The sequence below is a fragment of the Buceros rhinoceros genome, unplaced genomic scaffold (assembly GCF_000710305.1).
Source record: "Buceros rhinoceros silvestris isolate BGI_N320 unplaced genomic scaffold, ASM71030v1 scaffold18728, whole genome shotgun sequence".
In the NCBI taxonomy this organism is placed as follows: domain Eukaryota; kingdom Metazoa; phylum Chordata; class Aves; order Bucerotiformes; family Bucerotidae; genus Buceros; species Buceros rhinoceros.
In genome coordinates, this window is record NW_010428814.1 from 1 (window position 1) to 14,110 (window position 14,110).

General features: G+C 45.5%; 2 protein-coding genes across 2 annotated transcripts; one reads left to right on the plus strand and one right to left on the minus strand.

Annotated features, from left to right (window-relative positions):
- The first annotated feature begins 520 nt into the window (after window positions 1-520).
- On the plus strand, window positions 521-9,553 carry TSEN2 (TSEN2 tRNA splicing endonuclease subunit). The gene is made up of 11 exons (XM_010142423.1): window positions 521-694; window positions 1,467-1,548; window positions 2,207-2,243; window positions 4,036-4,549; window positions 4,709-4,786; window positions 5,344-5,394; window positions 6,052-6,190; window positions 7,528-7,564; window positions 8,205-8,316; window positions 8,927-9,016; window positions 9,494-9,553. The coding sequence occupies exons 1-11, from the start codon at window positions 521-523 to the stop codon at window positions 9,551-9,553; spliced, it is 1,374 nt and encodes a 457-aa protein (XP_010140725.1).
- A 2,547-nt stretch (window positions 9,554-12,100) lies between these two features.
- Window positions 12,101-13,955, minus strand: MKRN2OS (MKRN2 opposite strand). The gene is made up of 3 exons (XM_010142424.1): window positions 13,877-13,955; window positions 13,315-13,477; window positions 12,101-12,320 (listed from the first exon to the last, which is right to left on the minus strand). Exons 1-3 carry the CDS (start codon window positions 13,953-13,955, stop codon window positions 12,101-12,103), a joined length of 462 nt encoding a protein of 153 aa, XP_010140726.1.
- Between the last annotated feature and the right edge of the window lie 155 nt (window positions 13,956-14,110).

A 14,110-nucleotide genomic window follows, 5' to 3' on the forward strand; every position in this document is an offset into this window, starting at 1 on the left:
CTCGTCTGGCGGCGAAGGGCGCCCGTCCCCTGCGCTCCTCCGTCCGATTTCCCCGTGAAAAGGGTTCCCTGTTGAAAGAAGAGAAGCCTGCGGAGCCACGGCTCGCTCTGCCGAATTTATTACCGTAATTATTGAAAACAGTTTATGTGCAGGCGCTTGTGCGCTGTGGTTTCTGCTTATTCTACTCAGTCGTCTGCTTTATTCCCGAAGCATTTTCAGCAGCTCATGTACTTGCCTTTCATGTCAAGTTGCCTTTATAAACTTCTGGTTGAGAGCTCTCCCTGCCTCGTCTTCGGGGGTAATGCAGGAGAAAAAGATCAACATATTACACTTGCAAATTACAGCTTGTTTGTCGGACATAACAGTGCCAGAGTTAAACTTGCATCGTGCTGGGGGATTTATTGCTTATTTGCTACTGGGGAGGGAACATCGCTGAAACGTGTAAACATGGGTAAACTTCAACTCCTGAACGTGAAATGTTTTGGTTCACTTTTTTAGGAGAAAACAGTAGCGCTAGGAAATGGCAGAAGCAGTCTTTCATCCCCCGAGAAGGAAAAGAAGAGTTTTTGAGTCATATGAGTCTCCCTTTCCTGTGGGTGCAGGTGGGAAGGATTTCAGAATGTGCCAGGCTGAAATCCTCAACAACAATGTTATTGTGAGGAACCCTGAAGATATTGAACAGCTTTATAACAAGGTGCTGTACCCTGTTTGCAGAGTATTTTTAGTGGTTTAGACATAGGCAGAGCGTAGTATTTGTTAAAATCCACCTGCCTTTTTCTTTATGTTTTCCTTTCCCTTCAGCCTCTAGTAATTCTCCATATCTCTCCCCTCTCCTAAAATCAGTACAAAACATATATTCTGTATCAAATGTGAAAAGTATTTAATTCTTATCCCAGCAAATAAATTTTAAAATGAAGTGATGTTGTGAGCTAAAAAACGGCTGTGAAGACTTTGTGGTTGTTATGTTTATTTCTCCTTTCAACATTTTATGCAACCTTGCAAAAGCATCTTCTTGCTTTTAAAGCTCAGGAGGTTGGGATATTAATGTTTTATGAACACTTGTATCATTCCTCTAGCGTCAGAGTGGTTTCTTTCTGAGTAAAATAAGCTACGTGGAGCCTCTCATGTCCGCGTGCCGTTTCACTACCGCTCAGTGCAGTAGCTTTGTCCACCTGTGTTTTCTATTAGTCACGGTGTTGACACGCAGGTGCTTTCAGAACTTTGCATGGAGATGCTGGCTGACAAATACTGAGAATTGAGGAAGAAGACCTGTAGGCCTCCACTGGTTAAATGTTTGTGTGCAGGAATTTAGTGTGGACCAGGGCTTGGACGCTGAGTCGTGAGCTTTAACACTGCAGAATTGCAGTTGGTTGTTTTCAGTTGATGTTGGCAGTACGCATTGTCTCTTTGGAAAGACGCTGGGATTTGGCTGATGATATAACAAGGGTTTTCCCCTTTCTTTGAAGGGCTATTTTGGAAAAGGAATCCTTTCCAGAAGCCGACCAGTGTACAGCATCTCTGATCCTTCGCTGGTGACGAAGTGGCGAGGTAAATGGTGCCCGCATGTACCTCCGTCACTGCTGTAATAGTGCTTCTCATTTCACTCATTGCAGATACATGTTTATGAATTACACACAGAAAAATGATCTCTCTACTGGGTCACATCAAGGATCTTTCTCCCCCCACACCTTGTCTCCAGTGACGGCTGGTGCAAGGTCCCCAGGAAAAATACGAGACCAGGGAACCTAGGTCAGTTGGTAGCTCCTTAGTGCATTTCCTGGCCTTCATGGGGGCTTTGGAAGCTGTGAGTAAAGGTTTCATCCTGCAGCCTTCCTTCCTCAAAGTGTCCAGTTTTGCTTGGATTTAATTTGTAGGTTTTAATGTCCATGAAATCATGAGGCAAGGATTTGTGAAATTTTTAGTCTGCTTAGAGCCAGTTACACTGGTCTGCACTTGGGTGTTTATAAAGTGACTGTTTACAGGCTGCAGAAAACCAGCGTATTGAGTTGTTCCACATGGGCAGGGTGTTCAGTCTTCGTTACCTCTGTACCTTTTCTAGTTCTGCTGTGTCCTTATTAAATACCAGTTGGACCACAATGACAGAGGGTTGAAAATGTGGGTAAATCTGGGGCCACAGATTACCTCAGTGCTCAAAATCACATGAAAATGTTTTTATACTGTTGAAATGTGATTTTTCTTTATACAGGTGCCAACGTAAACATGCCTATAATTGCATCCAAAAAGTAAGTTACTTTACATCACTATTTTTTTCAGAAAACAGATGATTCTGTTTTATGTTTGATCTTACCGGTTTTCAGATGGCTGGCTGTATGTCTGCTGATGACTTGCTTGTATTTCTTTTCTTTGTATTTAATTTGTAAATCGCATTAGAAAAAGCAGAATTGAGTAGGTGATGTTCAGCATGTATCGATTGCTGACTAGAAGCCAAGACTGAGTGCATGCATAGTAGTATTGGTAATTAATTCATAACAATATCAACCGTAATAAACATGTTCTTTGGCTGAGGAGGAGAAAGAGACATTTCGGGGGCAGAGTATTTAAAATAAGTTTCCCAGTTCCTTATTGAATTACGCACTGGCTGAAGCCGCTCTTGAACTTCTATAATACATAAGTGATTCACTTTATTTTAAAGTCTCTGTTAACATTGCTAGTTTGTACATTTAAGAGCAAAGGGTGTAGGACCACATACTTATTTTGTTCTGCTTAAATAGTCTATGAACTATCCTAAGGGTGCAAATTAGCTACTGTGTTTGCTTTAATCCCTTGACAACTCTAAAAAAAAAAATTTACTTTTATTTGAAAGTTATGTTCCTTCAGTGCTCAGCTTCAGGTAAGACAAACAGGAGTAATATTACTGCTACTGCTGTGACAGTTCCTGCATGCAGAAACGTGTTCTTGTGTCTGCTCAACTGTGCGACTGCTCTGTGTGTCAGCACATAGGGCTGAGCGTCAGTGAAGGTGTCATCTCACTGGTGCAGAGGGTGCTTCGTGGTCTGTCTCGGTAGGGGTCCGTAAGTGCAAATTACAGGGGAATTAAATCACAGGACGAAGAGGAGTCTGGTTTTATACCAAAAAGTACAGCATAGAATTACGGAGCTTTATTATGAGACTTTGGAGGGACTAACAGGTTGTGTTGGTTCAGGCAATTTGCATTTAATCATCTTCGGAGTTCTTCGTTACCTGGTCTGTACGTGCTGTGCCAGGGTTCTGTTTGGGGCAGTAAAGCCTTGTGCCTGAGTTGTCCAGCTCTGAGTAAGGACAGCTGCACTCCCCTACCTGTAACTCCCACAGAATGAAGGTTAATGGCTGCGGCCGGATATTAACGTTACCTTCCAAAGAGAAATTAAAGGGGCACTAAAAACTATCATAGTTGAAAAATACTACAGATGTTTACAGCTTTCAGCTACTGTCTCACTGACGGGATTACTGGTGTTTCTCAGGGATGCGAGGGCTTGGTTAAAACTGAAGGTCGTTTCTGCGTAAGATTTTTCCACTGGAGTTTTCGCTGTGTCCTTGCTGTTTCAGAGGCAGTTCAAACAGAGTTTGAAGGTGCTGCTCTCAGTAGTTAGATGAAGTGTGCGAGAGATCCACATGCAAAGTCTTGTTGCATATTCTAATCGCTCAAGCTCTGACACCCAGATGATTTTACAGGGAGTTCAGTCTTAGGGCTTCCATGGGAGAAGGGATTTTTTTCTTAGTGAAGTTCTTGCTGCTTGAAACTACACAGCAGTAGTCCTCACCACAGGGGACTTGTCCAACTTTGGTGATGGTGTTTGTTGCCATGGAAATGGAAAAGGCAAAACAAAGCCAAAGAAGGTGGCAGATGCTCGGTGATGCCTGCAGCTCCCTGAAGACTGCAGGCCTGTCACAGTGTGCATGTGCAGTTTTGCACAGCAGTTATTGGGGGGCGTTTGGATTTGTTTTGTGAACTGGGCCGAATCTTACTTTTCTTTCAGATGTTAATTAGAGGATGTAATGCCCTAGAACTTCTCATTTATTTCACTTGTTTACTAGGTACCAGTGTCGTGTCCAGTGGGCTAAAAGTATTCTGCAAGAACAAGGGTTTGATGACTGCTCAGTTGCCAGAATTCTTGAGAATTACACGAAGCCTCTTGAGCTGCCTCTTTCGGGAAAGGACGGAGCTGAACAAACTGGTAATAATGCCAACAGAACAGACCTGCAGACAGAAAGTACAGACCTTCCCAGAGAATCCTCTGCAGAGACTGGGGATGTAGTAGTCCTAAGTCCTGGGAAGCGGAATGAAGGCTACAAGAAAGCCAGTTTGGAAGGAGACCCTGCGGTTGATCCTGTGGCCATACGTGGCTCTGAGGAACAGGCGCAAGGTGACGTGGCTTGCCAGAAGCATGGCTTTCTCATGCCCTGTGGCTGCAAGGCCCAGGAGAGCACTGAGCAAAGGTCGTGTGAGACGATCAAGCCAAAAGAATGTGCTCCAGAATATGTGTTGGTGCAAGAGGAAGAAGAAGGCAGCTTATGCCCTGAAGATGACTCGGCTGAGGCACAAGAAAATGTAAGGAGTGTGTTAAGAGAATGTTCAGGGTATCCTCATCTTTAGAAAAATGGTATTATCAGTGCTATTTTCAGAACCCACTATTTTTTCCAGTTTAAAGTTTTAGTAATATAGGTTTTGGGTTTTGGTTGTTTTTGTGGTTTTTTTTTTTTTTTGTAGTTTGTCAAGAAGGAAAAACTAGTGTGCAGAAGAAATCCATTTAGGATTTTTGAATATTTACAACTCAGCTTGGAAGAGGTACGTTTCAAGTACAGTATGAGTTGGTTTAATCTGAAAAATAAACATTATTCTCTGTGACAACGTAGTTTAATACTTGTTTCTAAAGTACAGGGTTCCCCTGTGTCTCCTGTAAGTATTTAGATTGTCTTAGTCATTAAACTTCCAGTAACTCGTGTTAATGGCATGATATGGTTAAAAAACAAAAGTAGGGTCCAATCCCATTCGCTTTAGAGGAATAATCCCGCTGACAAAGAGACCAGTGATAGGACTCAAGTATAGAAATACCAGGAATATAGCATTTTATATATCTCGCTTTGATTGTGCTGCTTCTAAATACATTCACAGGTCAGTTTTAACACTGCAGCTTCAGCACAGCCACCGATTTTTGGTAGTGCCGTGTCTGTTGAAATGTAAAACTCAGGAAACCAAATCTGACGGAAACTTTCAGACAACTTGTTTGTCTTGATTCCGTTAGGATTCTGGTATAAAATTAATTTGAACCTTTGTTCTTGCATGGAATGTGAACTGCAGGGAGACCCTAGCTATCAGTTAACTCCTTCTGTTTATTTTTCCAGGCTTTTTTCTTGGTTTATGCTCTGGGATGTTTAAGTATCTATTACGGTGAGGTAAGAGATTGGGTTCTTTTGGATTGCTGGGAATACTGTTAGTTTGGATCTGTTTTGGTCTGGAATTTTTACCTACTAGGGCAGTATTTTATGCTCTTAATTCTGAATGAGGAAATACCAAACAGAGTAATTAGGAAGATTTTACCAGTACTGAAATTTCTGTTTATGAAATGCTAGTCTGAACATTTGGTGAGTGCCCAGGCAAATAGAGATAAGCACAGGCTTTCTGCAGAGAGAGAGTGACTTGGGCAGGAAATGCAGAAAAAGCGCCTATGGGAGGAATGATATGGTGAACAGTCTCGTTCCTGAAACAGGAAAATGCCATGGAGTTTTAAGCATTCATCTATAAGTATATCAAGCTGCTGTTAATGTAATGACAAAATAATTGAAACCTGTGCTTCTGGTGTAAGATTTAACAGATTTTCCTTTAAACAAGGGCATTATAGGACTGGATGTGAAATGCTAAAAAAACCCACTAAGCGGAGCAACAGGTTTCTCTCTTGTATTTCGGGATGCCGTGTTTTATTGCCTGAAGAACAAGCTCTTTGCAGTAGACTGTGATAGTTGGTATTTGGCTATTACACTCTACTACACACAGTATTCCCCATCTGCCTGATGTGAACATGGTCACATTAATGTCTTGTTTGTGACTTTTAGGAGCCTCTAACTATTTTGAAGCTATGGGAAGTTTTCAGCGAGGTGAAGCCTGATTTTAAAACCACCTACATGGCATATCACTACTTCCGCAGCAAGGGCTGGGTCCCCAAAGTGGGGCTGAAGTACGGAACTGATCTCTGTGAGTAGCTCTCTTAGAAAATGGAATAGTTTGCAACTGATGCTGAACTTCTGCTGAGCTCACTGCCGAGACTGTCTCTGGCTTCTTTTGGGGTGGAGGAGGGGGAAGGAACCTGACTGTTTGTTAATGGGAGGGTTTTTAGTCTTACAGGAGTAATTAGCAGCGTCCATAATCCCTCGGTGAGTAATTCAGGACCTGCATTCAGCTGACATCAATGTGAACAGTGCAGTAATGCCTGTCATCACGGAAAAATGTGAGGAAAGGGAGGGATTTTTAATGTATGCAAACCAGCCAGGCTTTTAATATTGCTGACACAAGTACGTGCTCCGGGGCTTTCTGTGTTTGAGAGTGTTGAGACTGTGCTGAGCTGGTCCCTTTGATCAGCGTGCAGGTTTGGTTGAACTCATCATCCCTGTTCTTAGTAGCCTGGGCTGCAGATGGGGCTTTTGATATCGATCACCTGGTGGTTGATACGGGCTTGTTCACTGTGCATTTGTGTTCTGGCCTAAATTTGTTGTTCAGCACACTGCTGCCTCTAGATTTGTGCCTGACAGAGTGGGTTAGCTGAAGGCTATCAGGAGTCCTGCCCGATTCTCGAGCTCCTTTAGCTTTTTGTTCTTCGGCAGTACCTTCTTAGAGTTAGTATGACTGCAGTTGCTTACAATGGATGATATGCAAATCACGGTTGTCTCTGGAATGAAGTGCTGCTTGTCCTTCTGCTGACAGGGTCTGTGCTCACCAGCTGTTTAAGAAAAGCTGTGCTGGTTAAACAACACGCCCGCTCTGGAGCTCATGACCAAGGGAAGGCAGGAATTGCAGCCCTGTAGCTCCATCACAGCAGCCCGGCTGCTGCGAGTCCTGTGTACTCTTGTGTAAAGAAGGAACTTGTAGAGAGTCTGGTGGGTAGTATGAAGGAACTTGTGCCCTGTGCCTCTCCTAAAACGGGGGAAACACTTGCTAGGAAGAGAGATTCACCGGCTTACTGTGATCTTTAACTTGTACTCCAGTGACTCAATGTCTGTTGCAAATACTGCATTAAAATTCCATCCTCAACTTTTCCTGCAGCAGTTGCTAAGTGTCCTTCGGCTCTTCTGCTCTGTGTTTTACCTGCCACTCTGCTGCCCTGAGTCACCCTGCTGTTCCCATTTGGGTTTTGTCTCTTCCCTCTCACTTCTCTTGCTGGGACAACTTAATTTTGAGCAGAATTCAAAAGTGTTAAAGGCTTGTCTTGAGCAATTAAAACTTACAAAATATTTGAAAATATTTATAGACCCCGGTGTTAAACTCAGATGGCAACTCGGCGATGATCTAACTATGGTGTTTCTCTTTCATTTCAGTGCTGTATCGAAAAGGTCCCCCCTTCTATCATGCAAGGTTTGAAGCTCACGTTTCTGTGTGATTTCTTAGTTTCACATTAGTAAATTTAGTATCTTCACTGGTTGAGCACATATTCTTCACTCAAAACAGTTTGCCAGACGCGTTCATACTGGCAGTGGAAAAGCAGAGGTGGTAAATAACACAACATCACTGACCTCTTGTTAACAGGAGTAAGACACTAAAAATGAAAGTTGCAATGAGCACATTGAGCACTCACAATGCGTGCGCTCAGGAGAGTCATTTGATGTAGTAATGCTGACTTTTAAAAATAGATGGTGTGGATAATGTATGTAATTTGGGAGAGAACACTTTTAAGGGTTCATAATTCTCTTTATTTGTTAGCTAGACAGCTTGAACTCCTGGATAATAAATCGGCTGTAACTGTCAGATCAGCATTTATAAGAGAATGAATGCTACAAGGAGCAGCATGAGCATGGGGAGGGAGAGTGCCAGTGAGCGTATTCACTTCATCTACTCCTTTTCTCCTGGGAGAAACAGATTTAGGTTTCACAACTTGCTCACTGCATGCTGGCATACTGTTTAACCTCAATATGTAGGCTCTAATTCTTACGTTTCACTGTCTTCCTAAAATGGTAATTTTCTTCCTGTGAACTGTGCTCTCTGCTTTGTTTTCTAGCTACTCGGTCATTGCTGAATTAGTCGATGATCATTTTGAAGGTTCTCTGCGCAGGCCACTCAGCTGGAAGTCCTTGTCTGGGCTGAACAGAACCACTGTTAATGCTTCTAAGGTAAGTGTGAGATGCTAGTTCTAAAATAGCTTTAAAATGATAATGGTACATTTTAGTTCCAAGGAACAGGGAGTTGGAGTGAGGCTGGAGAGAAAAGCCTTCTGTTTCCAGTCTGCTGAAGAACACAAGTTGAGTTGGCAAACAAGCCTTTCCTTTGTCAGTATTCAGAGGAATTCTGGAAGAAGCTTACTGAAGTTCTGTCACCTGTAGGAATGTTAAAAGGTGTGTGAGGAGCAGAAGACAGACCCAGGGACACTTCTTTCCTGCTTGCCACTCCTGTTTTTAAAGCCCTTTTCATCTGCCAGGATTAAATTCTTTTGAACAGTGAAACCGAAAGTTTGCAGCAGCTTTTCTCTGTGATGGAGCTCAGACATGGCGCTTCCAGACTCACAGCCAGGGCGCTCAGCTGTCCTGTCATCATTCTAGTTTACCCTAGAGCAGGGCTGCGCTTGATAAGGAAAATGAGATAGGCGCATGTTACAACTCTCCCCAGCTTTATTTGCAGAAGACATCTTGTTGGAAACTTGGTATCTGCATTGCTAATTAATCTGAAACTTGTTGAAGGAAATCAGCTGAAATGCCTGTAGTCAGGTTTTCCGTTTATCAACAGGAGCTTATGTTGTGCTATTTGATTAAACCATGTGACATGACTGAGAAAGAGATGCTGACACCAGACTGTATGAGAAGAATCAAGGTTCAGGTGAGTATCTGCCTCGCTGCTTTGCCCCTGCAGCTTTGCCTTGAGCAGCTGGACCGTGGGCTGTCAGAGCCCCTCAAGCTGCGGTGTGCCCTCCTGCAGGCTTTGGGTTTTGCACACAGAGCTGCAGTAAAGGAACTGACTCCTCCATGCCCCACGGCACGAGAAGCTCACTGCAGGCTCTGTAAAGGTGTCACATCTTCTAAATGTTAACATTGCTGGCACCATGAATGTAAGCGTTTGCACGGGGCAGCAGGGTGACCTGCAGAGACTGCATGGCTACTATCTGTTTGAAAATTGAGAAAAACGGGCAAGAGACCAGCTCGCTGCAGGAGCAGATGTAGTCATCTGCTAAAATTTCTCAGTGGTCACATAAAAGACGTCAATTTGCTAAAGGCTTAATCCCCTCCCTCACTGAATATCTGCAGCTTTTTTCCCCCCCTTTCTTTCCCCATTAATAATAGCTGGTTTTTATTTCAGGAACTGATCGTAACTCGTTGGGTTTCTTCCCGTGAACGCAGTGAGCAAGAGGAATTTTAACTCATATAGGAAAAATTTATATTTTTTTTTTTTAAGCCACTTCCCATAATTTTTTACCTGCTCTTAAGATGAGCCATCACCTCAGAACAGTTGCTGTCAGCACGTTCAGCTGGTACATGTAAATGCTATTTAAAATGAGGTAACTCCTGTTCACCAGAGAGAATGTTGTATTGAAGAACAGAACTAAACTATAACAAGGCACAGGAAGGGGAAAAATCAAAGTTCCAAGTCCAAATACCTGTTTATTTCCTTAAAACAGACATATGCACAGACATATGTTTGAACGTGGCGGCACCTGACTGCGTAGCTATGGTGACACCGCACAGACTGCCCTTTGGAGAGGGATTTGGCCAAAGCAACGCCAAGCGTTGTGACACATTGCTGTTACATGCCTATACCTGGAATTCAGCGGCCTATTTTCACAAGCACTGCTCAGAATGGAGGAGGTCTTCCCAGTTGTGCAAAGATTTCAATGAACTCTGGGGTCCAAGCACCTAACAGCAACGTTAGGTGTTAGGCACCTTTCCTGCCTTGGACCGGGATGTCTTTCTTCCGTTGGGACTTGCAGTGTAAGATTCCTCCTTGAACGGAAGGGCCGAATCGTGCCCCAGACAGCAGGATGCCCTGAGCACGAGCCCATGCCCTGAGCACGAGCCCATGCCCTTCTCATCAGTGGACAGTGTGTTACAGTGCAGGAAATACTGGAGATCTGCTGAGCGGGTGAGAGGAGGTCAGTCTCTCTGGCTTGGCAACTGCAGGTCTCAGTTTCATCACTGCTTTTTTCTCTCTTATCCAGCAGCCATGACAGCCTGTACATTTGTTTTTTTTCAAGAGCGCTCGTATCTCTCTCTGTCCTGCCTGTAGAACAGAGTGGGAGACCAGCTGGCTGCTGTGCAGTGAGGCACAGGGCAGCGCTGGGCAGTTCTGCCGGGCCGCACTTGGTGCCCATTGCTTTCAAACATTTGTGTAAGATCTGTTCATCTAGACTGCAGGTTCCTAAGCCACGTTTGGAAAACAAACCAGCCAGCCAAGCCAGCCCGTATTCAGCTGTCTTTTGAGCAGAGCCGGGAGGTTTCAGTATCACTCTGCTGCTTCACGTTCAGGCATTGGAATTCCATCTCTGTGTTTGAACAACAGTCTTCCTTGCTGCACTGCCCTGCTGGGGTGTTTATTTCCCCCCTCTGAGCTGTGAGAGAACACATTTGCTACAACACTAAGGAGGGTTACGGCTGGGACAGTGACACTGGATGTTATTTGGGCTGTTTTCTTTCACCTCTGCTCACAGGACGTCTTCCAGGGCTGGTGAAAATTTTGTCAGCTCAGAATTGTTCCCACCAACCACAAAGGCACAATCGTGTTTAACTGAGACAGTTTAAATCGTAAAGCCATGTCATGAATGTGAGAGCTACATACAGCTCAGCCCAGGAGATTTCCTGGTCTTTGCTTTCACCGAGTATGGCTTCTGCTGGAAATGAGAAGGGTGGTTGCCTCATGGCTTTGTCCAGCCACACAGGTCTGTGTGGGCTGTACCTGGTGAGGGGTTTTGTCTCTGGCTGCAGAGGACGGTACCTGCTGCACTTCATGGGGCTGCGGAAACGCTGTGTGTCGATGCGGAAGGGTAAACGAGGTGTGACAGAACCCCAGTTGGTGATGATTACTTCTCCATCCTTGAGAAAACAGGACTCAGATCAGGACTAAACCCAGCTGGCTTTGCAGAAATCAGGAGAAGGAAAAAAAGCTGAAATATTTTTCTTAAACTGGAATGTAAGAAAATATGTGAAATTGCCCAAAATGATGGACTGCAGAATTCTGACCTCACCATACACCTCTGTGGAATGACCAACAGGTGAAAGTGCTTTTGAGGAATCTTTTTAATTTGTTTTAAGTTATATTTCTTTTTTTGTTACATTTCCTTTTTGTAAGGTTTTCAAGTTAATTTGCTTTTTGTGAAGTTTTAACTGAGATAAATCCTGAAGAGTCTGTTGTTACTACAGATACAGCCACTGAATTATCTTTTAATATTAAGCCTCTGTCTGGGTTTGAGGAATAAGCATGCAAAATGTAGAGAATTGGAAAAGAAATCTACCTGGCAAATAAGCTGGACTTACTTGTTTTATAGTTATCAGCAATTAAAGGAAAAGACCTTTGCCTGTGAAGAATCTGCACTAAGTCACAGACTTCAGAATTCAGCAGCACGGAAACACAAATGCCCTTTTTTCCCCACTCATTGGTAAATAAGTGTGACAGAAAAAAACATTTTGGTTTGCGACAGCTTCAGTGACCCCAATTCCCTCGTTAAAGCCGTCATTCCACAGCAGTCCCCACTGCTGGTGTAAGTGTCCTGGCAGATGAGAGCACAGGGTGACTGACTAAATAGGACGGCGTGCTTCCTCAGTTTCCTGCTCCTTCCACAACGTGCAGGGTAACACGTGAAGTTAACTGGTTTAAAAACAAGCAGGTCACGCGTCTTAAACCCTGAGCTGTGGAGGCTTAACGCTCCTTTTGCTATTGCCTGCTGTGGGTGTTTGGTAGAGCAGCTCGTCCCCTTCAGCGCCGCTCCTCTCCAGCGGGGAGGGGCACAATGTAGAAGTCGTTTGCTGTCAGCGCCTGATGCAGAGTGAGGTATTTGGAAGCTCTTGTTGTCTGCGGGACCACAAATCTCTCTGTGAACTCGCTCTTGCTCATCTGCCGCTTCCCCTGCGCGCTCAGTACACTGTTGACGAAGGCCAGGGCGTAGGTGTAGCAGTTGTGGTCGTGTTCGTCATACCTAGGAGGAACACCTCATTAGTCCGTGGAGCACTGACCCGCTCCTCTCTGCGCACGGGGAATATTTCACTGAGGGGAACGAGGAGGTGCCTGTGCTCCAGGAACCGCTGCCAGCCCTTCAGGGCCAGCGCTTAAATATGGATGTTCGTGGCGAGTTGTTCTCTCCAGCCAGGGATGTTAGAAACCAGGAGCATGTTAAAGTAAGGGCTGCAGGAGTTGCTCAGACGGGCCACTGGTTACACGTCCTGCTAGCGATGAGCAGTGCAGAGGGCTGGGGCTCCCTTGGGTCGCAGCCTGCTCTGCCAGCTGCCACCTCGGTGGTGTGGCCGTGCCGGTTTGAGCTGGGGTGGGGAACACTGAACACTGCTAGCAGGCGTTAACTTCAGGGACAGCTGCAGAGAACTGACCGTTCTCATCGGAATGTGCTGGATTTGTTCACACTGTGTGGAAGCCTTTCTGTAGTTAACACTCCAAGGCAACGCTAGGAACCAGTTGGAAGAGCTCAAATGAGCCTGTTCCCTATTTCTGATCCCTGACAACAAAGAAACCCCTGGGCCAGAATCCTGTCAGCATGGTCACCAGCAACCACACACACCCCCCACCCCCACTGCTGAAACACCAAAGAAACCCTCAGGGGATCGTGCCCGGACTTTGGAACTCAGCAGCATCCTCTTAAAGGGGATGTTTCACTGAACTGCTCGTTCTACCCAGAAATCTTGTTGCTGCAGAAAACGTCCCTGCAACGCTGTCTTATTCCAGAGCTCTTCTACTGCAGCAGGTCCCTTGGTTACGACTTCACTGTTCTCCCCTGCTGCACGAGGCCGGTTCCCTTTGCAGCAAGCCCGATGGCGTGGTCTGGGCTGCTCCGGTAGCCACACGTGTTTGGAGGAGCGAAGTGCTGGATGAGCCACGGGCCTCGCAGGTTCCACACCGGAATAGCCCCATTTATCACCCCAGACTAGGCTCCTCTTGCATCCTGCTTTTAAACCACGTACCTGTGAGGTAGCCAGGCCTCTCCCGCAGAAAATTCCTCCAGGAGCTCATCCCACTGCCGCAGCAGCTCGAACATGTCTGGCTGGACCAGGGGGATGCTGATGCACTGCTCCCATCCCGTCTCCTCCCTGCGCACACCCTCTTCGCTGTAATTATACACCACGCCTGAAAACAGAGCCAGCTGTCAGGTGGCGCTGGGGGATCACAGGAGCATCTGCTGTGGGGTTTTGCCTATGCTACGAGACCCTGATACCATTTTCAGTGTGGCTTTTTCAAATTTCGGTTGTTTTTTAATTAGGGGTGTTTTTAGCATTAGCAAAAATTGTGTAAGTTAAAATTCCCTGTTGGCTGCCGAGCTTCTTACTTCCCCGTGTCAGGAGCAGAAGGGAGCTGCCAGGTCCGTTCTGTGTGGTGTGACGAGCGGGTTTTGCCTATGCTACGAGACCCTGATACCATTTTCAGTGTGGCTTTTTCAAATTTCGGTTGTTTTTTAATTAGGGGTGTTTTTAGCATTAGCAAAAATTGTGTAAGTTAAAATTCCCTGTTGGCTGCCGAGCTTCTTACTTCCCCGTGTCAGGAGCAGAAGGGAGCTGCCAGGTCCGTTCTGTGTGGTGTGACGAGCGGGCTGCGGTGATCTGTACATGCCGCTCTGGGAAGAGCAAAGCTCCCCATTCTGACCGCCGCAGCGCCACAGCAAAGCGCTGGGTGTCTGGATGCGGCGGCAAAGCGCTGGCTGTCCGGATGCCGCAGCCTGCGTCTCTGGGGGTACCCGGTGTGGCCGCAGAGGTGGCTCTGGGG